At 40.8% G+C, this 27,171-nt stretch overlaps 2 protein-coding genes across 4 annotated transcripts in view; both read left to right on the top strand.

Moving 5' to 3' along the window:
* tp53bp2a (tumor protein p53 binding protein, 2a) overlaps window positions 1-22,732 on the top strand; it is a 39,146-nt gene extending 16,414 nt beyond the window's left edge. Inside the window, exons 7-21 of one of the 3 annotated variants that reach the window (XR_005615376.1) lie at window positions 1,104-1,278; window positions 1,470-1,651; window positions 1,743-1,907; window positions 3,608-3,655; window positions 4,887-5,070; window positions 7,111-7,233; window positions 7,379-7,500; window positions 7,628-8,018; window positions 8,484-9,325; window positions 10,034-10,171; window positions 10,280-10,413; window positions 10,586-10,752; window positions 10,870-11,069; window positions 11,159-11,303; window positions 22,717-22,732. Coding sequence is in view for 2 of the 3 variants with exons in the window: in XM_031735164.2 (XP_031591024.1) it covers window positions 1,104-1,278; window positions 1,470-1,651; window positions 1,743-1,907; window positions 3,608-3,655; window positions 4,887-5,070; window positions 7,111-7,233; window positions 7,379-7,500; window positions 7,628-8,018; window positions 8,484-9,325; window positions 10,034-10,171; window positions 10,280-10,413; window positions 10,586-10,752; window positions 10,870-11,069; window positions 11,159-11,200 (2,913 nt within the window). In the remaining variant the exon portion in view is untranslated. Of the gene's footprint in view, window positions 1-1,103; window positions 1,279-1,469; window positions 1,652-1,742; window positions 1,908-3,607; window positions 3,656-4,886; window positions 5,071-7,110; window positions 7,234-7,378; window positions 7,501-7,627; window positions 8,019-8,483; window positions 9,326-10,033; window positions 10,172-10,279; window positions 10,414-10,585; window positions 10,753-10,869; window positions 11,070-11,158; window positions 12,372-22,716 lie in introns of those variants that run through there. The other 2 variants (XM_031735164.2, XM_031735165.2) reach the window with 2 other exon arrangements.
* The window catches only part of LOC116316597 (semaphorin-4G-like), a 29,757-nt gene continuing 20,145 nt past the window's right edge, over window positions 17,560-27,171 (top strand). Inside the window, exons 1-2 of the mRNA XM_039621880.1 lie at window positions 17,560-17,859; window positions 23,349-23,668. Coding sequence (XP_039477814.1) covers window positions 23,536-23,668 — 133 coding nt within the window. The 5' untranslated portion in view covers window positions 17,560-17,859; window positions 23,349-23,535. The remainder of the gene's footprint in view (window positions 17,860-23,348; window positions 23,669-27,171) is intronic.

Genomic DNA, 27,171 nt, shown 5'->3' with positions numbered 1-27,171 from the left:
GAGACAGTTTACTGTGCGGGACACATCTGATATCTAAACTTGTTTTTTTACTTTGCTCAGGATTTATTGGTGACAGCAAGAAAGATATGATAGAAAATAGGTGTGATATAATGAAATACTTAACTGAGTGCTTATTCCTTCTATGTTTTTAATTTTTTTGCGGAAGCACTTTAAAATGTTTCTGTTCTTCTGAATCACCCACACAGTATATGCTGTTTTATGGTAACTTTAAAAACTTTGTAACTTTGTCTTCTTTTACTTCCTTAAATATGCCCCTAGGGCTGTGGTTTAGATCCTTTAGGCATTTAAGCATTCACTTCCAAGCACCTCAGCACAGTATAACAAGTCCAGGAATGTGACTTCCAAGTAGTCAAGTACAAGCATTACATGTACACTTGACTGCTTGGACTAAATAAAGGGGCATTGTCATCATCACCTGACCCGTGGCTGAGTTGTGCTTATCTTGGAACCTGTTGGGAGAGCTCTGTCATGTTTACGTCATACCATGTCACACCTGAAGAGTGATGATTGATTCTGAAACCAACCAATATGTAAATACCATTGCTAACATTTAAGCTTTCTGTAGTCAGAATTTGTTCGATTTTTTTTTTTTTTGGGGGGGCTGGATCCAGTGGAAGTAATGCAAACTATCTCCCTCTCAAGTCATTCTTTGCCTCCTTTGACAATCTGACTGCCCCCCACCCCCCCACCGACCGATTAGTTTTCAGTACTTTCCACAGTTGCATCTGTTTCTGCTATTTAACTACCTGGGAATAGCTACAGTCAAGGACTTGTGGCAGGAAGTATTTTGCACTGAAAGCAAGGGTTATAGGCAACCGAGTTATCAGTGACTTCATTTTTTTTCAGTAGCATTACATTGTGCAAACATCATAGAAGGAAAAATGTACCTATTGTCTGTTCAGAGGAAGACGAACCAGGAAAAACTTCTTTAAACTATCAGTGGCCCTTATACGTGTAGCCCACAAACATTTAAGCAGTGTACATAGTGCAGTCATGCCTGAGGAGGGATGTGTTTGTTTAATTATATATTTTTTTTAACAAGTCAAGTGCTCTGCTTCCCCTTTGCTCTTTCTTGTCTCTAGGAACAGCGGCTGCGCTACTTGAAGCAGCAAGAGCAGCGTCAACAGCAACAGGCATCTGAGCAGGAGAAGCTCCAGCGCCTCAGAGAGAACATTGACAATCAGGAAGCTCGGCTCAAGAAGGTCCGGGCCCTCAAGGGTCAGGTGGAGCAGAAACGTCTCAGCAATGGCAAACTGGGTGAGTTCTTTGACTTTGAATTCACAACTGGATGCCTGCTAAGAGTATGGTGTGAACCATGGAAGTTTCAAATTTAATTGGATTAAGATGCGCTATATTTCTCTGACTGTTAACATTATAGTGTTTGTCTCTCTTTGCATTCTTTCTTCTTACCTCTGTCATCATCGCACTCAATCCCTCTCCCTTTTCAGTGGAGGAGATAGAGCAAATGAATAACCTGTTCCAGCAGAAGCAGAGAGAACTAGTGATGGCTGCGTCCAAGGTGGAGGAGCTCAGCCGGCAGCTGGAGTTGCTCAAAAATGGCAAAATGGATAACTTCCATGACAACCAGAGCTCGGTTGCAGAGCTGGACCGCCTCTACAAAGAGCTACAGGTGTGAAGTACTAAAGGAAAATTCAAGTCCAAACATATTACTTGTTTAAAATTAGCACAGTTTTTCATTTGTGTTTATGTTGGTTGGTCAGCTGAGGAACAAGCTCAACCAGGATCAAAACTCAAAGCTCCAGCACCAGAGAGAAAATCTGAACAAGCGCAACCTGGAAGTGGCTGCGATGGACAAACGGATCAGTGAGCTCCGAGACCGGCTGTGGAAAAAGAAGGCAGCCCTGCAGCAGAAAGAGAACTTGCCTGTAAGTATTACTGCACCAAAACTACATTTAAAAACAAACAAACAAACAAAAAAAACCCCATCGCTTTAATTGTTATATGGCACCCTGACAATCTTTCAGGGTACTAATTTTAATTTCTGGTACTAACTAGTAGAAATGCTTTTGATCAGAACTCCACCTAGTGGCCTCGTGTTAAAAAACTGTTTGTATCTCTACTTCTGACATTCTGAGCTCAAGCTTCTCACACTTTCTTTCCTCTGTTTGGAGATGGTCACGTGACACTCCCCCCACCCCCACCCCTCCTCACTCACTCAAAGCAATCAGTTCCTATCTGTCTTTTTCCAGTATTGGATCTTGGTGGGAAAGGAAGGTTGTTCTGATCATATAAAGGAATTGAGTTTGATTTCTCACTCCCACTCCACTCGGTTGTGTTTTCAGTCCCATTTGAGAGAAACAAAGCCAGAAGATGAGAGAGGAATAGTATTTGCAGACTTCCTATCACAGACATGCAGGAATGTCAGTGAAGATGCTATCTATTTCTGGTGGGGCTTATAAACATGAAAAGTGGAAGAATTCAGTTTGAAGGAAACCTGCCTTTTTAAGAAAAACGTTGCAGTTTTGAACTGTCTTTTATGCTAAACATTTATGGCAAGATTCAACACAAATTAAAAATCAGAAGGCTGAGTAAGGCAGTCTGTGGTGGTAATCCTGTTTAGTGTTGAGGTGTCAGATCTGATCTCACTCTCTGGTGTCTTTCTGCTCCTCTCTCCCCCCCTTCTAAAAGATGTTTGAAGGTTGCCATGGGACTGTAAATAAATCAACATAGATTTTTATGAAACAGACTGTGAGAAGAAAAATTACCATATTTACTACTTGAGGTTAAATCTGAGGGTGGACAAAATTAAAAAAAAAAAAAAAAAAAAATAAAAACATCCTGATTGGTATTGTGCTTTCACCTTCTGAATTACATGAGTCACTCTAATCTGTACTCTGTGCACTTATTTAATTATGTTCTCGTAATCGGGGCTTTATTGGCTTTCAGCATGAACTTTCTATTACAACTCAACCTTTTAACTACAAATATAATTTTTCATTAAAAGCTGATACAGTCGTTTGTTTGTTTTATCGGTGTTTTTAGATTCAAAATACAGCCTCGTGAGTATTTGGTTTGCAGTATTTACTCAGCCAAAACAGTGTTGAAGATTAGACGTTAAAACATAAATAATACATGTTAGAAGGAAATGTAAATCTATTTTAATTTTTTAGATAATGAGCAACTCGTGCATTACTTTATAGCCTTCTGGCCTCTTTTTTTAATGTCATATGTAATAAAGGAGAAGCAGTACATAGAAAGATGTTGATGTGTGCGTGTGTGTTTGAGAGGAAAGCTTGAATAGGGGCTCGTGAGGTGATTTACCCACACCCTGCCTAGAATCATAATGAGTGAGCCTTTTTCTCACCAGCACAAAGACACACTCCATCCAAGCTGCTCTCTCCTCTTACTAAACAGCAAGCATCCTGCTGACATCACCCAGCAAACACATCTGAACATACTGACCAAGAGGTAGTGTGAGAGCTGCCAGCTGAGAGTCATCTTACACCATCTTAGTCACATACTTCAGAAAACAGTGACAAGGGCCAATACTGGATAGGGGAAAAAAAGGGGGGATTATTTGGTATTTTGAACTTCTGTTGCATGTTTGTGCTTTTGTTTTCTCAAGAATGGCTATCCTGGTAAAGAGAGGGCTTCAAAAGAAACTCACCTTCAGGTAACTAAACTAGTATTGCAGCTATACATATGTACCTGTTTGATTTCTAAACTGAATGTGACTCGGCTCTTCAGACTTTGTTAGTTTTTGCATTTGTTTAACTTTTGTTGCTCCATTCATTTGATGGATGAAACCTACAATGGTCATTTTGTTTTAAAGGGACACAATGTAGGACCAGCTTTTGTTGAGCTATTGGCTTGAGCTGTAAGAACTCGCACCAAGTTATAGGTGAACATTGATCAGTCAGTTTTCTATGTGTGGATAATAAAAAAAGGCATGAATTGCTGTGTTTATATTGAAGGTGCTGTCCTAACTTAAATAAAGCAACAACATTTAGGAGACTGCTGTGCTGTTCTGGAGTCATTAGAGCTTAAAATGTGGTTTGGTTTTTTTGTTTGTTTGTTTTTTTATTTAAAACATTTTTTTTCATTTGTAATAAGTAAACATTGTAAATATGCAAATAAACTGTATTTTATGTGTCTGTGTGATATAGTAGTTCAGCAGTAACTTAACAGCCATTGCTGAGAAAGTAACTGGATATCTATGAAAGTGCTTTAAGACACTAAGGTTGGAGATGTCAGTCAGCTATTCCAGCATTTTTGTTCTGGATTATAACACCTGCTTATTCTTGGGTTTTTGCCTTCTTGTGGCATTTATCAACATTTGTTTCTATATGACAAATCCTACACACTTGGACTCCTTGCCTGGCCATCTTTAGGTTTATACACCACCAACTTGGATAAATACAAAGGTCCCACACTAAGGTTCTTGAGAGTACACTTCACAAAACAAATTATCATTCTGAAAAAGGCTGAGCACTTCCTTGCTCACAAGAATTAATCCATGTTTTTTTCTATCTTTGGGTGGGGAGGAATAAAAACACGGCCTGCTCTGGCACCACGCACAGGCTAAAGTTAACATTTCACCCACCTAGTAGAAAGAACTTGTATAGGAGAATATTCAGGTTTCCCATTTTTCATCCACTGTGTATTTGTTTAAGTAATCAACTTAAGTGCCTTTCATTTTTGAAAAATAAATTTTTCAAAATTGTTGTCAGCATGTTTTCTGTGGACTCATTTCAGCAGTTTACAGTTTTGATTATCATTCTGTCATTTATGTTCATTTGTCTAAATATTGTATTCCCTTTCTGTGGTCTACTGTAATACAGGCTCTTTAAATTGCTCTCACTAACCAGTCTTCTTTTTACTTTCTGTACCCTTTCACTGTACAGTTGCCCTCCGATGCCCAAGCCGGACAGCAGTCGGGTCCGTCTCGTGTGGCAGCGGTCGGTCCGTACATCCAGTCGTCCACTATGCCGAGGGGCCCAGCGAGACACGATTTGCTTGTAAAACCTGCCTACCCAGACGGCACTGCCACCCTCCCAGCCCACGAGCCACAGAGCAAAGCGGGGACAGGTGAGCATCCAGACCGCACAGTCTGAAGTGTTGCTGCTCTTAAAAGTTTTTTCCTTTTCTGATTTTGACTCAAATGTCATGCTGTCATTTTTACATCACCAGCTAAATTATGTTTCTTGTTTTTTGTTTTTTTTTGTTTTTTCAGTTAAGTAGGTTTTGTTAATTTCAGCATGATGATGGGTAAAAGTCTTCACTGTTCAGTAAAGGAGTAGAAAAGTGCTATATAAAGAGCAGTTCATTAACCATTTACCATTTACAGCAGGAGGAAAGGAGTTTGGGACACCTGCTGGTTGTGATGTCTTTTTGAGCTCAGAAGGTAGCTAGTTACTTCCTGGGTGCTGTGATCTAGCATGGCTTAGCCTGAGTTTCACAGTCTTTTTTTTCTTTTTTCTTTTTTTAAACACTTTTTTAGGTTTTGAGTGAAGTAGTTTGAGTTTTTGTTTTGCCAAAGTGTGTGCCTCGCGTGCCTTTCTTAATATAGATTCAGAAACAGCTATACAGAAAATTATTTATACCATAAGAAATTAAAGCTCCAAACAATGATGCTTACCTTTATTTTATTAAGGCTGCAAATTAGTCCCAACTGTAGTTGCTCCCGTGCTGCTTTAAAAGCAATCTCTTTCGTATCTTGTTACATGGTAAACTGGGGACAGCACTAAGGTGTGTTTATGTAATGGAAGTGAAAGTGTGATCCAACCAATGAGAGACCAGAGCAACATATTGTTCTTTCTACCATCCTCCACACTGTAATTCCTTCTTATGTGCTTCATCTCTCTATCTTTTGGGATGAGAGAGTTACTCTCTCATCCCAAAATTGGTCCATCAGTAAGACTTTGTGCCAGCAGTATGCTTCAGGTTATTAAAAATGAATGATCCAACACCAAAATTAGTCATTACAAAACAACAACAGAAGAAATCATCATCTCATGTTTTCCTATTTAAAGCAATTTCACATACCAAAGGTGATTGGAACAGGCATCTCTCCAGTCTGTTGTGTTGTTGCATGCATTTATTTCTGCATGCTGAGTTGATTTGCAGTATGGAAAGAAGAGAGATAGGGATGGGCGGGGATGAGAAGGGATCTGCTCTTTCTATACTCCCATTCCCATTTCCTCTCTATCAGGGACGTTGTGCACAGTAACAGGCAGGCTCCTGGGGGTTGTGCTGCTGTCTGCATGGCCCCTTGGGGGGGGTGGCAGGCTGGGCCCATCCAAAATCATGTTTAGAACCAGAGGAGATCTGGAGCTTTAAGGCTACTTTGTTTTTTTTGTCTTTCGAATGCATCTTCCTCAGAAGCCATGTTCTTGCTTAAGCCTCTGAAAGAGCTGCGGGCTAAAAGAAAAGGTACACACTTGTGTTTGTGTGTGTGCACGTATCCGCTTCCCGATATCTTTGCTTAGATGTTTTCATTTTTCATGACTGTTATCTTCACCAAAAACAAGTTTTTTATCATTTCCTTGCTGGATCGTTGATCCCGTTTGCTTGTTTTGCTGCTGTTTGTTAAAGCGTGCTTATTGAGTTTCCTCCTCAGTTCTTTTTCTGCAGCTCTAAATGGGTCAGTTGGAACAAACGCATAACCTTCACTTGAACTGACATCCTGGGTGGACTGTGACCAACCCAATCTGGTCTGGTCTGGTCTAGAAAAATATATGGGTCTGTTGGTGTATTTGTACAGCCCTTCTTCAGATGGACCATTTAGCACAGGCACTGTGATGGAAGTCATGGTTTTGTTATGTGTTGCTACTTTTGCTAGTTGTAAGATACCCCTCCGTGCTTTTGTGGCTTATCTGACCAGAGATTTCTGCAGACATGCAAGCGAATGAGCAAATGAAGAGCAATGCAAAATGCCACAAAATCTGTTGTTGTTTTCCAAAAAAGGTTTGTTATGTATGACACTGCACAACACAAAGCTCTATGAACTTTGTGTTTATAATGAATGAATTTCTGTGTTGGTGCTTTAGTTCATTATTTCTTTAAAATCCCCTGCATCTCATTTTATACTTACTTTATCTTCTCTGTCCTCTTCTGCTGGCTCACCAGGTCTTCAGCCAGGGAAACTGGCAGAGTGGAGTTCTTCAGGTCCAGAGCTCAACACCAATGGTCATGGTTCTGCTTCAACACTGCCACGAATGAACTCTCACTCCAGCTCCAACACAGACCAAGGTAAAGACACAGGCACATACTGCACATGTGCAGAAATAAAGTGTAATCCCTTCCTGTTCCTATAAAACGAGATTTACTTTTTAAAAATCTCAAACTGTGTTTAAACTAATTTCTACATCATCTTCTCCATGTGTTTTGTGGCTAGATGATTCAGAATTGAAGAGGGACAGGAAAGTGCGTCCATATTCCATGTTTGAGCCAACAGAGGCTCCGGCTGCCTCCCTCCGCAAAAACCAGAGCAGTGATGACCTTGTCAGGGATGCTCAGGTGAGGGGGAATGAAAACACACTGTTTATGTCATCACGAGAAAAAAAAATACTAGAAAGATTTGTTAATACCTGTAGAAATAACCCTAGCTAATTTACTATCTTTCTCTTTCCTCAACTTCCATCAGTCGGCTCCCAAAGCTCCAGTCAAGGTACCTCCCCCTGTCCCCAGCAAACCGAAAGGCCCCGTTATCGTTCCCTATGGCAAACCAGGCCTCAACACAGGCACCTTCCCTAAAGCCAAGCCTCACGGCCAGCAGCCCCTCACCACCCAGAGCCGCACCCCTCTCCCACCATCACAGAGCCAGACACTCCCTCTACCCTCCAAGCAGGACACTCCACCTGCAGCCACGGTACGGCCCTTCACCCCAGACCTGCCCTCCTCCAAACCGCAAATCGTAGCTGCCAGCTCCATTTACTCCATGTACACACAGCAGTCGGGTTCAGGAAAGCCTTTCCCAGCTGGTGTGCAGGGTGCTCTCAACAGGGTTCAAAACCGCACCAACGGATTTGTCAGTGGTAAGAATATACATTAAGCATCTTTGTGTACACAGTTGATGTGGATGGATTCATATATAAAAAATGAAGTTTATCAAGGTCCTGAGTCTGTCCTCAGAATCTTTTTGTATTCCACACTAACTCTGTAAAATAATATAGCCCATTCATTTAATGAGGAAGACGAAACGGAAAAAACTTACAACTTGTTGTAATTAATGAATTAAAATAAATACAAAAAAAAAAAAAAAATCATCAAATACATTGTTATTATGAATCGCAATGTAATAATAGAAAGCATAATGATTTTGCTGTGACATGGTGAAGGCTGCTGTAAAGAAAATCCATCCTCTGATTATCAAGTTAGTAGAAGTAGAAGGGAGAGAAGTGGTGAAATTTGTCCAAAAAAGAGCTATGCACCAAAAGATTTCTTTTTTTTTTTTCCCCCCCCCGCTGTCTTAAACACTTGTTTCCTGTTTTTGTTTGTAGTGTATGGTAAACCAGTGATCTCCAGTGGAGGCTCCCAACATCCAGAGAATCCATACTTAGAGCGTCGCTCCCCAGCCCCAGAAACTGAAGTTGACAACAATGGAACCAACAACGCAGGCTCTAGCTCATCTGAGGGGCAGCAGCCAGAGACAGAGCGCATCCCCCGGCCGCTCAGCCCTACCAAGCTGCTTCCCTTCATTTCCAACCCCTACAGGCAGAGCGATGGTGACCTGGAAGCCCTGAGAAAGAAACTCTACAATGCCCCACGGCCTCTGAAGAAACGAAGCTCCATCACTGAACCAGAGGGTCCGGCAGGGCCCAACATTCAGAAACTCCTTTATCAGAAAACTACCCTGGCAGCTATGGAGACCACTGTGAACACACCAACCACTCCAACATTTACTGGAGAAGCAGTGAAAGCGGTGGAAGGATCAGCCGGACCACATGGTTCAATCCTTCCGACTGGCACCGAAAACTACCCATCAGAGAGAGGACAAACTCAGGAACCCTCACAGACCACAGGTATCAACACTCCACTTCCAGCCTTTACTGAACAGCCCTACACACCGCCGGCCATCCCGGAGACTGAGGAAATTATTCCCCCTCCTCCACCATCCCACCCAGCCCCAAGGCCAGATGATGCTCTTTTCCCACCGCCACCACCTCCTGGTCTGGAGGACACAGAACCCAGTTTGCCCCCTCCACCTCCAGAAGGCTTCCTGGAAGAATTCCCCCCATACCCACCACCTCCATACCCCAGCGGAGCAGAGCAGGACAGCTTGGGAGAGGACACCTTCAACATGAAAGCACCTGAGGTTACTGGACAGGTCACTCTGCCACCGGTATGAATCTTAATCTGCAGAATCTCAATTATAACATGGCTTTTAGCGGTTTGTTTTTGAGAGAAGAACTATTCATTGCAGTCCACAGGAGACACTACCTGTGTTTGTATTTGTGCTGCGTGCATTTTGTAAATCCTCTCACATGTTTGTTAGGGGCACATCATGAGTTACACTTGGCCCTACTGAACAGCAGTGACCTGCTCTGGTGTTATATAATTGAATAATCACCATGAAGTACTGCTATTGTTTCAGGAGAAAATGGGCTTCATTCTGCTCTCTCTAAGCCGATATCCACCCCGCTTTGCACAGTTTACGCATTCTCTTAAAAATAAACACCAGTTTACTTTTTCTTGTTGCTTAACTTCTTAAGTGGTTTTGATCTTAAGGTAACAGGTTTTAACACTGAGAAATCAGTGTTATGACCCATTTTCCACCCCACTCCCCTCCTTTTGTCACCTCAATTTGAAAGCTAAAGAACCTTTTTTTCCAAATCGGGTTGCATAATCGTGGTGTTGGAGAAATTAATTAGTTTTTTTCAGCATGTGTTCATAAACTGGATTAGCTTGCTGGAAGCACAAGTTCCTCATTTGCTTTAAGCCCACACTGAGGGCAAGAGCAAGTGGACGTCTCTTCTCTCTGAGATTTATATTTCTCTTTTGTGCTGTTCAAGATCGTTCATGTGATACACTATTATGGTTGTGTCTTTAGGGAAAGAGGACCAATCTGCGCAAGCCTGGTTCTGAACGTATCGACCACACCATGAGAGTCAAATTCAACCCACTGGCTCTGCTGCTGGACTCTTCTCTGGAGGGAGAGTTTGATCTGGTTCAGAGAATCATCTACGAAGTAAGAAATCTTTCCCACAAGCTTGTTATATATTATATTGTCACTCCTGTTGGTAATCTGCTCTGGTATTATACTGGTATTTCACTTCTCGTGGCTTCTGAATCACAGGTGGAAGATCCAAGTCAGCCCAACGATGAAGGCATCACTGCTCTACACAATGCTGTCTGTGCCGGCCATACAGAGATTGTAAAGTTCCTGGTTCAGTTTGGTGTCAATGTTAATGCCGCTGATAGTGATGGCTGGTAAGTTCATGCTCGCTGCTAGGCACGTTTATTTTATTTTTGCTTTTTTGGACATTTTTAAAGTACTTCTAGCGATCTTTACTGTTTTTCTTTTTTCCTAATACATCTCACATTTTCTCGTCTTTGTTTTTCTTTTTTTTTTCTTTTTCTTTTTTCAATTAAAAAAAAATAGGACACCTCTTCACTGTGCTGCATCCTGCAACAATGTGCAAGTGTGCAAGTTCTTGGTGGAGTCTGGAGCAGCAGTGTTTGCTATGACTTACAGCGACATGCAAACAGCAGCTGATAAATGTGAAGAGATGGAAGAAGGCTACACCCAGTGCTCTCAGTTCCTCTATGGTCAGTGAAAGCTGTTTTGTCTCTCCATTATTGTTTTCCTGTCTTGTGAATGTTGTTTTTTTTCCTCCCTCCCTCTTTCAGCAAAAACTCAGTGTTTAAAATGTCATTTTTCCTCAGGCGTGCAAGAAAAAATGGGTATCATGAACAGGGGTGTTGTCTACGCCCTTTGGGACTACTCTGCTGAAAACCCTGATGAGCTCTCGTTCCACGAGGGAGACTGCATGACCATCATCCGCAGGGAGGACGAAGATGAGATCGAGTGGTGGTGGGCGCGCATGGGTGACACTGAGGGTTACATTCCCCGCAACCTCCTAGGGGTGAGTTATGAATCAGCGTATTATCAGTCTAGTATTCTAGGTGTTAAAATGTGGAGTATTGATATGTTTTTTGTGTTGTCCTCTAACAGCTCTACCCCAGAATAAAACCAAGACAGAGGACGCTGGCTTAAAATACAGGAATCTCTGCACATTTCCACTCTGGCAGAACTTTGAACACACACACACACACACACACACACACACACACACACACACACACACACACACACACAGGCTTTAATAGACTGGTGAAGAAAAGGACACCTTGTGAGATGATAAGATGAGGACAGACCAAACAATATGAAGGATCAAATGTTTCCGGCACTTTTCTGTATCGACAAAAGAGAGGGAGTCACCCTTTCTTCTTATTTTTTTTTCTTTTCCTTTCTTCTTTTTAATTACAGGTCATACTGTGTGCTTATGACATGAAAGGCTTTCTTTTCATTTATTTCCACTGCTTTTGTATTTAGTGTCTGGAATGTTGTCTGACGTCACAGTGGGATGTAAAAGGAACAAACAGTATTTTTTATTCATGAAAAGTGATTTTTACACTTTGGAGTAGTCTTTTAGATCTTATGTCTGGAATACTGGTTATTTTCTAACACGCTTGGGACTCTGTGTTGCATGAGGTTGATGAGTGGAGGGTGATGATGATGCTTTTGAAACACTCTGTTACTGTGACAATCTTTCAGGGCGTATTTGTCATCGCCTGTGTTAAGTCACTGTGCCTCTGTACAACTGCCCTGGAGCTGTAAAGTTTCAGCCGTGACCACTGCTGTTCTGGCTAAACAATTAGAAGAAGAAATAACAGCTGGGGGGGAATACAGCGCCGAAGCTGTTTGCTTTATCTCTTGCTGTACGTTCTGTGGTCAATGACACCTCAAAAGCTGGCCTGCTTTCCTGCAGTTGCACATGGTTGAGATGCCACAGATGATGTGTATACATGTGTTTCTGTAATAAAAGTTAGCTAAATGTGACTGTAGGAGTTATTTTATTACAAAACTTCATAAGAGGCTGTCTGAGGACACAGGAGATAACATGCAGTATGAGTTTGACACAGCCATTCTGTGAAGACAAAACTATCACAAACCTTTTCCAAGTAAAATCAAGTCCTAAAAGCAAAAATAAGAATTAAAATAAGATGTAACTTGAAATATCTCAAGACTCAGCTCACCACACATCAATCAGTGCTGATGTATTTATTTTTTTTGTTACTTTTTTTCCCCTTAGCCATTTTGTCAGAATTGTAACCACATATGTATTGTAGTATTTCAAACATTTACAATAAAAACTTTGTACTAAGTCGCTCTAACGTGTTTTCTTTTCAGGTGTCTTACAATCAAAAGGAATCAAACATGAATTAACATTTCGCTATACATTTATATGCACAATAAAAAAATGATGTAACCAGTGTGGGGAAAAAAGATTTTTATGGCCTTGTTACAAATTATTCGCTGCCATCTGCTGGACAGTAGTTGGCACTACATAGTGATTTTCTCGTCTTTACAGGCTCTGTTAGTCATTATAAAGCGTGGACTCAAGATTTGAAACTGATGTTAACACAAATATGTGCAGTGGTAAACAGATGAATGATGAGTAACTTTCACTGACTTGAGACAGAGACCTTTTCAGTGATTCTTTGTGAAGATGCCAACAAGGAGCTGTTTGTGTACATGCCCATCTTGCATCCATATCAACACACATAAACAGGTGTACCTGACAAAGTGGTTACCTATCTAATCAGCCAATGACATGGCAGCAAGTCGATGCATTTGGTCATGCAGAAATCAAGCGTCAGAATGGGGAGAAAAAGGTGACAGAAGGGAAGAATGTGGCATGATTGTTGGTGTCAGAAGGGCTGATCTGAGTATTTCAGAAACTGGTGATCTACTGGGATTTTTCCAAATATCCGGTGAGCACATCTCCTCTGGATTAAAATGCCAACCTTTATTCAGAGTCTGAAAGATTAAAAGGAAAGCGCAAGAGGGTATGGAGAGCTGATTTGTTTTTACCATTCCAAACATGACTTGTAGCTATATTAAACAGAAATACTGTACAGCCTATTAATATGAGGATTTTTTTCTGGGTATTTTCTTACTAAAAGACAGATGTGTGTCATCTGTACTGACTCATCTTAGGACTGACAAGAGAAAAGTGTTCTATATCGCATTAATTATTCTACTGTGGAAGCAGCACAAACAAACATTATTAACAGTAACAAGACATTAGGGACACTGAAAATCCCTCTTATGTTACACTTCAGTGTGTTAAAAAAATTACTGAATGTTGCAGGATAATGACTTCATTTCCTTTTAATCACCTTTCTCCAAATGAGAGCAGAGAGTATGGTCCCAGCAGAGTGGAGCCAAGGAAAGAGCATTATAGTTGGTGTACCAAGTGCTATGTGTGATATTTCTTCTTCTTCTGCAGGGTGAACAAATAATAGGGCTGACGTAGTGCTGATGAGCTAATGTTAAGCCTACAGTGCACTTATATAACGTGCTAGTGAGATGCTTATTACATGTTTGTTACCTGATTATTACAGTCCAAAAGAGAAGAGCCATCAGTTCAAATTTAAGCGGATGATGCTATTCAGTTTCGCTTTCTAAATTTCTTTATTGCTAAAAGTTCAGAAATCTGTCACAATCCATGTAAAACTGTCACATTACATTAGAAAAGTGCAACTAGTTAATTCCACAAAGAGAAGAAAACTTCAAAGCCACAGCAGCAGCACAGTTCAGCTGATCAAACAGCCTGTCCACAAAGAGAACAGGTCCAGCAGAGCTCAAAGTGCAAATCAACTTTGATCATTAATTTGAGATGAGTCATTTTTTTCCCCACAGTATTGGATTTTAGGTGCCTGGTAAATCCCATTTTAACAGTTATAACTCAATAATGTCTGTGGAAAATATTATTATAAAATATACGTCCGTGGTGGGCTTATATAGTATAGTATACAGTGAGATCATCAGCTTCTTCAAGTAGCATGTGCTAATGACAGATAAAGATACCTGCTAAACAAAACAAAACAAAAAATCTGCTCCATCTGTTTGTCCGCAGCTCTCTAAACCTTAAATTGGTATTGTAAACGGTTAAACATGCTGAATCTTTGGAGTTAATGGAGCAGGGTATGCAAAATCCTTGCTGAATTAAAACAAGGAGTTGAGATAAATGGCTGAATTCAGCAGCAACAGTGCTCTCTGAACATGACATACTGCATCCATTATCGGTGCATGCATTCATAATAGATTAAAACTTCTGTATAAGGAAGTGTATTATGACAGATAGCGGCTGCAGTTCTCTTTCATAATTCAGCTCCAATTGATCTCTGCAGTCCAGCAGAATGAGCCCTTTGTGTTTTTATGTGAAGACCTGCAGGGCTCGTGCATTAGATTAAATACAGTCCTACGTATATCAATTCTTGGGATAGCAACAGGGGAGAGTGTAGGAACTAGTTTTCCTCACAGACGCCTTCATTAAGTGTATAAAAAACATTCGCATTTCAATTCATATGAGAAGTGAAATCCTCCTCGCCACGAATCTTACCTCATCTAAAAGTGCTATTTTTAACCAGGGGTCTGGACAGGAGCAAAAGCGATAGGCATGAGAGAAGAGATGGGGAGTCACAGGAGCAATTGCATCTGCATGCCTGGATGTGGGTAATGTGACTCTTCTAGTAGCACACAAAAAAGGAATTTATTAAATGGGACAATTGTAGCAAAGACCACAGGAACATCTTTAGTTTCAAACACATGCTGTTCTCTGCAGTATGCAAATATACATCTTGCGCAGCCACACAACTTTTAAAGTTGGTGAACCCATGCACCCACAACATATACTTAATGCACACTTTATTAGGTGCACTTGTTCAACTACTCATTAATGCAAATAATCATCGAATGCATCTAAACAGCAGTAATCAAATATATTTTGACATGTATATTTTGCCGGTATAGGAAGAATGAGGAAGAAAAGTTTTTTATATCACTTTTATATGTGGCGCACTTGATGGTGCCAGATGGGCTGATCTGCTGGGATTTTCCCACTCAACCATCTTTAGGGTTTTACAGAGTGGTCTGAAAAAGAGAAAATATCCACAGCAGCAGTTCTCTGGGTGAAAATGCCTTGTTGATGTCAGATGTCAGAGAAAGGCCATACTGCTTCAAGGTGATAGGAAGGCAAGTGACTGAAACAACCACTCCTTACAACCAAGGTATGCAAAAGGGGGCTTGGGCTAGAGCAGCAGAAGACCACACAGGGTGCCACTCCTTTGAACATTTTTCCGCTCTCCTGATTGGAAAAACGTTGCCTGGTCTGATGATTCTCAGTTTCTGCTGAAACATTCAGATGGTCACACTTTGGCACTGATACAGCATGGATCCACCCTTCCTTCTTCTGTTTTTTTTTAAATTTATTTCATTTGGTTCTTGAATGAGGTAATCAGTTATGTTAACCTAATCACTGTTCAGTTGAACTAATCAGTGGTTTTGCATCTTTCTTCTTAGATTATATGTTAATGTATGCAGCACTGCGTTTCTTGTACCTAACCAGGACTGTCCTCCTCACTAAAAGTTGATGGGATTCAATTAGGGTCAGTATTCCTCCTAGTTCTGCAGTCATTATTAGAGCACAGTTCGAACTACCTGCTGATGTTTCGCTTCTTTAACCCTGAAACATCTCAGAGTGGTGGAGCAGCAGTTGAGATGTCTCCTTTCTACGCCCTGCAGCTGGCCCTGGAGGTATAACTTCTGCAACCAACTTTTACTAGGAATGTGAAAAGCTCCATTTAAAGGAAGGATAAGTGATGACAGTCTTGGTCAGAGAAGGTGCAGAGGCGATTTTCTCTGGGAACCTGAGAGCACGGTTGAGATCCACTCCCAAGATCAGCTTTCACCTCCCAGGAACACTAGGGACCGTGTCTACTGTGAGCTGGCGTGGGCCTGATCCTCCTTCCTGATGAAACGGATCTGCCTCTGGGATGTTACTGCACTGGTGCTATTTCCCTCCAGCCTTGTACCTCCAGTATTTTGGCCAGGTTATGCAGAACCCGGATGTGCTGCTATCTATACCGGCAGCCTCAACAGAAAGGCCCACATGGCCGTTCTGTTGAGTATCACTTCCCAGGCTGTCCATCTCCCTTGATGCTGGCCAACAGCCTTGATTTTGTATGAATCCTCTCCCACCTGCATCACCTCAGAGATAACCAGATCTTTTCCCTTCTTCTTGTGGGCTTTGGACCACAACTTGGGTGTGGGCCCCCACCCAAGACCCATCCTGCCTGGTTGAGGCACACCTGCAATCTCCTGGTGATTCAATAAGCCGATGGCTTATTCAACTATCTGCGTCTCAAGATATGAATAAAAGTCTCGTCAGAACATTTACATTTTTTTTTGTAGGTAACTCTTAAAGCTTTTATTTTTTATTTTTTATCAGTAAAATATTATTTTTTAATGAACTTTTATGTTATGTTATTGTAGTTTTTTTTTCTTGTATTTGTTTATTTTTTATTATTTTTGTTTTGCATTAGTATTGAAACTAAGGACAACCTTAGTAATTTGTGACCTTACCGAATTATAACCAGGATTATAATTATAAGACTAATGTAACAGACAGTGGTAGAGTCTGTGTAAAGCTGAACTGCATCATTTTGTATTACAGAGAGTGGTTTGTTTTTCACCAGACAGTCGGGAAAATAGGAGAAAATGTGCTGCAGGGAGCAGGACTGCTGCAGTCTCTCATGAACAAACTGAAGGTCGACAGGCTGTGTGCATGTGTGTGTATGTGTGTGAGTGTGTGTCTACATCTGAGAGATGAACTACTGAAGAAACTTTATCTTTCACACTTGTAAGCATGACAAAATGTACTCATAAGGTGAGATGTAATCTCTATTTTCTCATATGATGTATTCAAAATAGAGATTAATAGATATTGTTGAGTTGGTTTTCCCTCAGACATTATCAGGATATTGTTTTCCCAGTCATGAGAACAATGTTATCTCAAAAAGCTATACTGATTAAATTTACAAACAGCATTAAATGCTAAATAAATGCTAGCTTAACATAATCTTTTTCTCTTTGTCAGAAAATACCAAAAAATACAAATATCTAACAAAATAACTTTATTTTTATATTAATTTTATTTACTGTGCACATCAATTAACACCAACACTTGTAAAAGTGCCAGATTTAACCACACAGGTTTTTTTTCTTTTTCTTTTTTTAAATCTGCAGGCCCTGACAGTTTGGTGGCATTTGTAAACAGTGAAAGAAAACTAAAGGCATCTGTGTATATGATGATAAAAGCAGACCCACAAACATAAAAGTCCACTTATAAAAGTAAAACTTGTAAAACTTGTCAGTTCAGCTCTGTGTAATTTTCTCCATGTACGCTAGGTGTCAGTGTGGAGCCACGGCACAACTTTAAATGAACTCGGTTGCTTTTTGTTGCCCACCTTTTCCCCCTCCACTTTACCTCTGTACAGCAACTCCAAGTGGAGGTGTTTGATGGGACAGTGAAGCAGTATAACAGCAGTATAGCCGGTGATAAAAAGACAAAGAAGTCTCTTGATTCAGAGTAAATAAAAAATAAAAATAAAAAATAAGTAAGCGTCGCGGGAGGGCGGGCCACCTGTGACGGCAGCTGAGTGGACGAGCTGCGAGTCTGCGCCTCTGTCAGTGCTGCGTGTCTTTCAGCGGGTGTTTGTGAGAGTGCACAGGCAGGAGTGTAAAGTCCACTTGGATTATCTGAAGCTCGAGGAAACATACATATCTTTTTCTGCGCACGAATACAGGTAAGAGAGCCGAAACACTACCTGATCTCTGCAGGGATACGAGATACCTATTAAATATATGATTTAGGCTCCCGTGATAATACCTTTATATCTCTTTAGTGTCAACGGCGGTGCTATAGTAAGAGTGTTAAATGTCTACAGCGTGATTCTCTTTAAACAAATTACTCCTTTCAGTTATTGTTATACAGATTTCCTACATTATATTTCCTACATGTTTAAGAATACTTACCTGTCTATTTTTCTTCTTTCTTTTTCTCATTTACACTAAAAATAAATAATTTCGGTTCATTTCTGTGTTAAAATTGAGTCTTAATTGAGAGCATACTGCGTTATAACTTAGTGGATAAGTGCGAAATCTGTTTTGCATATGAAAAAAGCCAGCTGAGCAGCTGTGATCAGAGCAGTTTGAACACACCGTGATCGTGTTTAAGGTGCTGGAAGAGGTTGATTGATCTGTTAAAGGTGGCCATCTCCTATCCAGCCATAGTGATCTAATCATCATTAGGCCTGCAGTTAAACCTGTGTGGACCCGCTGGACCCGCTTATCTACCTGTCTATTTAAAAAAAAAGAAAGAAAAAAAGATCATGACTTGAGAGGTAAGAGGAAGAAAACAGTTGGAAGACATGTGCAAAGAAAGGTGTTATTGTTATGCAGATAGTGTCCTCGATGGTCCCTTCTTGTTTTACTCAAAGGATTGGTGAGCCATTTTTTTGTTGTTGTTTGTTTTTTGCTCCTGCATTATTAAAATGTTGATTTTTAGTCCTTTCTAACCATGTTTTCTGTAATGCCTTCAGCAGCGGCCTAACTCAATATTTTGCTGTTATTGAGATTTAGCTCAGTCCAAAGGGACAAACTTGATAAAGCTGTGTGAAAACAGGAAGCCCAGAATGAAGTCGCCACCTTTTATTAATGAAAATTAACAGATTAGCCTCCTGGTTCTTTCTGCATCGAGGATTTTGTGTGTTTAGTACAAAATTATGGTCTTGTTTTGCCTTTTTACTTGCATGCCTATGCATCCTATTTTTTTTTTTTAGGGTGTCTCCTCAAATTTAAGTGCTCAGCGATAGAAAAGGTTGCCGGCAGAAAGATTGTTGAACCTTTCTGATGCAAATCTGGATATTTTCCCCCTAAATACTAGATTAAAATTAATTGCAAGGCTGCTGCTGAGTTGAAAGATTCTGACAAATACCACAAACAAGCTGCAGGATTATCGATGATGGCAAACAAAATCTTAATAATACAAAGCATTGCTTCTGTCAGAATGACTCCAGTGTGTTAAAGGTGGGTTTAAGGGGCTCACTGTACCCCGATTGTACAAAGAGTAAATACTACAGTCCTCTGAACAAATGGAGTTCAGTTCAGCTGGCGTCCTTTTGTGACTCTGTGAAATGAGACTGTTTTAAAGCAGTCTGACTGCCAGTTGAAGCAGAGCTCAGTGGCTTTGACTGTAATCTTTTCTACCATTTGTTACACTCACACACGCACACACATCCAACTCAACAACAGAGTTTGGAGTCCTGTGGGACCAGTGTTGTCTGTTGATGGAGCTGTCGCCGCTGAGCTCCAGTATTTTCTTTTCAAGCAGGTTTATGGACGCCTCAGTTGGCTGATAAAATCCATTTCCGCGAATGGATGTCATGGGACAGAGAGCCGTCAGCGAGATCAGGAGGAAGGCAGATTAGGAAGGTCGTGAGCAGTAGAGCCTCTGTGATTTCCCCTGGATTCGGCTCATTTCGTTTTCAGCATTTCATTCTCATTTCATTCTTTCAGCGTTTCCTCAAAGTTTTGATGGTGTGCTCTGTGGCCAATTAACAGCTGAAAGCTCCTGCATTCATGGGGTCCGAGGTACTCAGAGGACGTCAGGAATAATTGATTTTAGATGACAGAGAATTGGGAATGTGACAATTATGGGATTTTTCTCTGCACTGCTGGACTTTCTGACAGTATTTTACCTCCTTGCTGACTGCTTTCTCTCCTCTCTTTCATATTTTCTTTATCTTACTGTCACATTATGGTTTCATTTCTGCGTGAACAAACCCCTGCTCCTCTGAAGATTATTAGACCACATCAGGACCGCTGTGGCTGGCTGACTGATTGAAAGGATTTGCACCATGACAGCCCATTTGAGTGATTTTGTGTGCGTGAGTCAGATGAATGACTTATTTCGATCCCCTCGGCGCACCTCCTTCACCACCTTTTAGGAGGAGCTCAGACAAAAGTGGGAGCCAAGTTGATGCACCTTCAGTGTTTGACAGGTCCCATGAGGGGTAGCACATGCTCAGAGGGGAGGCAACAGAAATAATTAGCTTTTGCCAAAGTAAAATTGGCAGTAAGGGAGCAAGATAGAGCTGTGAAACCCTATAAGAACTTTAAGGTTGGTGGAAGTGTAGTATTTCTCAAATGGATTAACTCCAGGAAATAATAAAACATGTTTTATATTATTTATATAGATTTTTCCATTTGTAGTACTTGTCCGCTGGTTATTCACTCAAGTTCAGCAGAAATACTTTGAAATCTGTCACTTTTGAAGATTTCATAGATTTTTTTTTTTGTCAAAATAAAGAAGCATAAAGGACTTTGTTTCTTCTTTTCTATTACGTTGAGGGAGTACGTGATCTTTTTAGGAATCTTTTTTAAATGCAGCCGACTTTAAAATACAAAAGCAGTTTTTGTCAATCAGATATAACAGTTTGTTTTATGTTTGAATGTTATGCACCATTGAATGCTCGTCATTCTGAGTTTCAGTTGTATAAGTCACATGGTTTTTAGTCAGGAGTCTTGAGTTTCTTAAGTTTTTTTTTTTTGACTTATCATTGTGCAAGTCTGAGAGGCACTAAAACTTCTTGGTTAGGTTAGGGAAAAATAGGTTTGCTTTACTATATTCTACGTGCACTTTTTCATATGATCGCTAGAAATCTCCTATAGTATCAGGGTTCTTTTATGTTTATCACAGATTACAGTGAATGATAACACGTCTGCTGGACTATCAGAGAGCTTCCAGGAGGGCTCCCACTGGATGTCCATATCTATGGAAGTGATTACAGTGCCATTCAATTGAATGACAACAATAAAAATGAGTGGTCTGACAAAGTACTGCATTTAGAATGATTAAAGAAACAAGCGCGAGCAATATATCCCCGACATATGAGAACATTTTCCCGAACATTTTTCATGTTTATTTATTGCTGCACCTTCTATATGATGGTCAGACTTGTGGCTGCAAAGCTTTTTGGCACACAGACTGTGTTTCAGTAACAATCCTGACTCAGAAGTGCGTTAAACAAGCGCAGAGTTGTGTATTATCTGTTTCCCCATTATTTAAAGTGTCTGCGCTTTTGTAAACTTTCTACTGTGTTATTATACACAATTGCTTTTCTTTATGTGTATGTGTGTTATATGACTGCAATGTATGTTGTGTATGGTATATACAAGTTCACTCAGGCCCCATTTAGTAAAAAAAAAAGAGTATTTCCAGTTATAGTCATTTATATTTGGATGTATTGCTCTTTTCTGGGAATGCCTCAGCAAGATTATTATATAGAATCACAGGACTCTGTGCAGAAGTTCAATTCTGACTCGTTGACTGTGCCAAAAAGCTGCAAAACGAGCCCAAATCATCATCACACCACCACCGTGCTTGACAGCTGGTATGAGGTGTTTATGCTGCTATGCTGTGTTTGGACATTGTTCCAGACGTCTTGTGGTTTGCTCAGATGCACCTTTGAAAACCTAAGTCATGCTGCTATGTTCATTTTAGAAAGAAGAGGCCTTCTTCTGGCAGCCCTTCCCAACAAGTCATACTTGTTCAGTCTGTTTATAATTGGACTGTCTTAACCTTAAAATGATAAATGAGGCCTGCAGAGTCTGAGACGTCGCTCTTGGGGTTTAATTTTTTTTGCAGTTTCTCTGAACATTGTACGTTCTGATCAAGTGGGGAATTTGCTGGGAAGTCCGCATCCACCTGAATGCTTCAGGCCAACAAACTGCTAGAATTTCTGCTTTTGTGGTCACACTTGCTAATGATAAACAAGTCAAGTGCATTTGATTTGCAGCACCTGGCTGCTACTTACCCTCTTAACAACTATGAAAGCAGTAATTTTTCACAGGATGGCATAAGGACCTGTGCAAACTTTTTTTTTTCACATGATTACATGAAAATGGGGGAGCTGGGGTGGAGGTGGGTTGCAAAGCAGCTTGTAGAGACAGCAGCAGCAGCTCTAGAGAGGCTAAAGCAACCTTCTTTGAAATGCACTGATTGGATGAACTGGCTTTGTACATTAGCCTGCCAGTTCATTAAAGTCTAATTACCTGTCTGTGTGCGTGTACATGTTCCTACCTACTGTTAACCTCGCATTTCGTGTAGTTTCTCTTTTGTCCGCACCTGCATGCTGCTGTGTTCATCTTTAATGCTATGCAACACCGAAGCCAGCTGTTGTCATGGTGTCAGCCTTGAGGGACTGCTGGGACTTTCTGTGAGAGCACACACATGGTTTCTCGTGCTAATGGCTTCACCTTTCTGCCCGTTTCTTGCCGCAGCCTTGTATGTGTGTGTAAATAGATTTGTGTTGTGCATGCCTATGCTCACAATGTAAGGAACAAATAGGCTCCCTGGAGAGTCACCTGTTTGCAGCGCTGGAGGCATGTTTTGTTTGAAAAGAAAGTGCTAAAGAGTGTGACTGTTTACATTTGGAACCGGGAAAGCAGTTCAAAAGGTTTTATTCGTGTGTGTTTAAATGAGAAGCCGAGAAAGGGTGTAAGTGAAAGAATGGTGTTACCATAAAATTGGATAATGCTGGTAATGAGTGTCTGTCAGTGTTTTCTCAGTGCCTGTGTGTGTGCACTGGTGCATGGTATAGACACACACATACACACCACCTCCTTCTCCTCTGCCCACCGTCACTCCTTTCCCTCTCTGTAAGAGGGTCTGGCGGAACAACATTGGCATTCATATCACAACACACACATATCTTTGAAATGATCATATTTCACAATCTTTCCACTCATGCATTTGGCTCCCGTCAGGTATGTCTGCTGTTTTGAGCTGGCTTCACACCTCATCGATCTGGATTGCTTCACATCGCAGTTTAATCTTCAAGTGTTTGCTCGTTATATCGGCACGTAGCTCTTGTTTGACAGTCGTTGTTTGGTTAATGATATTTTCAGCCCTATGTTTGTATCCGACAGCTGCTGCTCACACACACACCGCACTCTTTGCAACATGTAAAGCCAGACCGGTCTCGGAGGGCAGCATTGATCTGCGAAAGCCTCCAATATTTTACTGAGCAAATCCACTTTGTATCTCTTTCATATCTCTGTCGTCATCCCTGTGAAATTCTTCCACATCAGCTCATTTAATGTGTTTGAATTCTGCTGTTTAACTTCACCGGCTTTTCTTCCTTCTCAACTTCTCTGACTTTTTTAAGGTGTCACATTTTTAATCACAGACTACTGACGCTGTTGGCTTTGTGTTTTCTTTCTTTTTTTTCAGGTTTCTTCAGCGTGGCGAACGAGAGGCTGCTCGCTTTCCTCCGAGAGCGTTGGTGTGCTGTTTTGTGTGTGTGTATTTGTGTGCAGGGGTGTTTGTGAGTCACAGGGTGAATATGCCAGTGTGAATGCCTGTATATACATATACATCCTGATCGGAGAGTGTTTGTCCCGTGAGGTGCTCGGCGGAGATGCAGCGAGGTGTGTCCTCTGTGGTGCAGCTGCTGCTGTTGCAGGGCTGCTTGTGTGCCGTGGCAACCGGCTACCTGTTCAGGACACCCCTGGACCTGGATGTGACGCCACGTGTCACTGTGCTAAACAGCGGTAAGGACAGACATGAACACGTGTTGCATCTTGCTTTAAAATCATCAGTACCGAAGTTTACTCCACCATTAATTAGTGAACTGTTAGAAGCTGTTTGCAATCCATAATTACAGACACAATAATTTAAGTGAACTAATTAAATGTCGTATGAACATTGCATTTTTAATTTTTTTTTTACAAATTCAATAATCATGCACAGTACAGGCTGGAAAATGTAACTTTCGAACTTTGTAACCTGTGGCGCCTGTTTCAACCAGCTGCTGAGACTTGAGGAGAATTCTAGGATGTCGTAATTGACCAGCCCTGTTCAGGTCTAAATGGGGTTGAGGTCAGGGCTCTGGCTTTGCCGTTATAAAACATGACTTCTCTGTGTTTTCAAGCATTCTGTTGTTGTTGTACTTACACATTTTGGGTCACCTCCTTGTAGCATCACCCAGACTCAGGCCTAAGAAATCGCTTGATTTAGTTTTGAATTCATTGTCCCATAAATTATTGCAAAGTGTCCAACTTCGGAAATGGCAAGGGAACCCGAAACTGTGACATAGTGATGAGGTTTTGGTGCTGGTGTGCAGTGCATTTCTTTCTTCCTGGTTTTTGCGCGACTTTTTTTTTTCCCTCAACACTATCTCAGAAATATTGCGAAACAACATTTAAGCCGGTTGTCTTTTGAAATCCTTAAGGATCTTATGTCATTTTTTTTAAAGCGTTCCTGCACACAGCATTATTGACACATAAACAAAGATAGTAGCAAGTCAAGATTTCTGTTTTCCTGTTGCCCTTTTCTTTTCTTTTTTTTTTTTTTTTTTACCTCTTTCAGAATTGCACATTGTGTTCTTGGTGTACTCTTTGCAGGACGCCCACTCGCAGGGTGTGGAGAGTAGCAACACTCCTGGAGTTTCTTCATTTATAGACAGTTTGTCTTATTGTGGACCGGTTTTTAGAGATGAAGAAGTAAGCTTTTAAGAAACTGCTAATCTCTCTAATGCTCCTTTAAGTGTCCTGTAAAAAATGTTGTTTAAATTGACCAGTTTTTCTTAATAAGTGCAGAGTTAGTCAGAAATCAAACTTTGTGTGCCCTTATAAATAGGAAAAGTGTTTTCAACAACCCAGCATAGGCTGGATATAAAAAATATCCACTCTTAATAGTAAAGGTGGGGTTTAAGGGCTTTAACTATCTGGTTGAAAAAAAGTTTGAACAGAATCAAAATACTTTATTAATCCCTAAGGAAGATATGTTTACAGTTGCTCTAAGACAATAAGAACAGTAACAGACTGAACTAAATTAAATAATACAATATATTACAAAGTTTAAGAAAAAGCGTGTAACTATTGCTCTGTGTACTGTGCATTAGATAGAGGAGTCGTGCAGGCAGGAATGATATGATAAATGAATTATAATATAAAATATATATATATTTTTGTCTCATCATGAACACACGTGTTTCCATTTAAAGTAACAAGTTGCTACCACATAGGCAGATTCACCCCTAGCTTGTCACTTATCTGATTTACAAAAATGGCTCGAATGCTCATCTCAAGGCTTTGAATAGGAATTCCTAAACCAATGGGTGATATTGCCTTGGCATAGGGGTTCACTTTTGTTATTCATCCTGAACTATGAGTGATCACCCGTTGTAAAGATGTGAAAATGTACCACTGACTGAGATGTAAATCAGACCACATTTTAATGACTAATCGCTGCAGAAATCCTTGGATTTCCAAGCATTGCACAAACTTTTGAACTGTAGATAAATAGCTGAAGATGACTCATAACTCCGTATTTATTTCGCTCTTTACGTGCAGTCATCAGTCATCTTTTTATTAGAAAGCTGCTGATTGTTTTCTAAAAGTAGACTTTAACAGAAAAAACTCCTCACTTGTCCCTTTTTCTTTCTGTGCCCCTTTCTCTGTCTGGTTTTCTTTCTTCTCTTTTATAGCACCTTTCCCTCATTATCTCCTGAAGCAATGCTTTTCCGTTTCTATCCACTCGCTCCTCTATACCTCAATGTGTGCACACAGAGTTTAATATACCCTCGCTTTCCCCTAACACCTGCTTCTTCTGTTAACCATGAGGATTTATTTTATCCGGCTGTGATTATTATTTACTTACCTCATGAGTGATGGCATGTAGCCTGAGGTGCTGCAGAGACAGAAGCAGATGAGTGTACGGTGTGCGTAGGGCTCCCTGCGGAGCATCCAGGGCGCCCGACACCGCTGTAGATAGTTGAGAAGCACCGTAACCATGACAACTGTTGTGGTATTGCACAAGTCGATGGTATAGAGCATTTTTTCCTTTAGTTCACGTATGGCAAAGCGTGCCGTGCGGTCTGATCCCGGACTTTATTTGTCGACGCACAGACGTGTGAAAGGAATTTTCTCACGTTTCCACTTTGAATGGCACCCACATTTCCTTCTTCTGCTAGAAATACTCGTAGAGCTGTATCACTCCTCTTCTTGTCTCTTTTTCTAAGCAGTTGTACTTCACACAACACATCACCTGCTCACACTCATCCCATGCCTATCTTTTTACGATTCTTGATAGATATATCTCACTTTCATCATCAGTTTAATCATCGGTTAGCACTCACTCAGCCCACAGGTCCTCCCACACAGCTCACCCCCTCGCACTTCTATCCTCTCCCCCACCTCCCCTCCTTGCTCTGCCTTTACACTTAAGCTCTTTTGCCCGATTTTTCTTCATTAGTTTGTACTTTTTCTGGTTCACTGCCCTCTTTTTCCATTTCTTTATATTGCCTCCACCTTTTTTTTTTCTTCCGCATCCCTCCTACTGATGGGAAGCCTTCGATATGCAAACTTGCCTCTAATCCTTTTAATCTCTGTGTTCCCTGGCAACCTAAAGTCAAAGCTACAGAAACCAAAGGTGGCAAGAGAAGTTACACATACATCTACAGTCACTCCCAGTCACTCATGCTTGGGCTTAAACGTTCCCTTTTTTCTCTTAAGCAAGGTTAAACCATTCAGGTGTGTTTAGAGATAATTAATTTGATGTCTTTCGGCACTCAGAAAGTTTGGAGCAGCTGAAAGATTAAAAGCTGGCACCATAGCGAAGGGCCATGTTGCGAAAAACACTGAAAATTGGCAGTACATGTAAATACATTTTTATTACACCCACTGAGTTAACCTGTCAGGTATTTCGGGAATTTGCCTCCTTTTGGACGCTCATGTTTAGGAATCTTACACACATTTTATTTGAATTCTCTCAGCCATAAACGCGCCTGAGACTCGAGTGTGAGTTTGTATGCAAGGCCGTCGCCACGTCACAGTCCAGCGCCTTGATGTTCATAGAGTATGCTGGCGTCCCTGAGCACAGCGTGCTGTACAATCAGCTGAGATCCCTCCAAGTGTTTGCTGAGTAAATAACAGTATCTGAGCTCACACCTTTTCTTTCCCTGTAGACTAACTCAAATGTGCCTTTTCTCACCTGATCCTGTAAGCTAAGGCTAACCTGTGACTCGGGATGTTATTTCGTTGTAATAAATCCC

The sequence above is a fragment of the Oreochromis aureus genome, linkage group 13 (genome assembly GCF_013358895.1).
Source record: "Oreochromis aureus strain Israel breed Guangdong linkage group 13, ZZ_aureus, whole genome shotgun sequence".
In the NCBI taxonomy this organism is placed as follows: Eukaryota; Metazoa; Chordata; class Actinopteri; order Cichliformes; family Cichlidae; genus Oreochromis; species Oreochromis aureus.
This window is presented reverse-complemented; position numbering and strand designations above follow the sequence as displayed.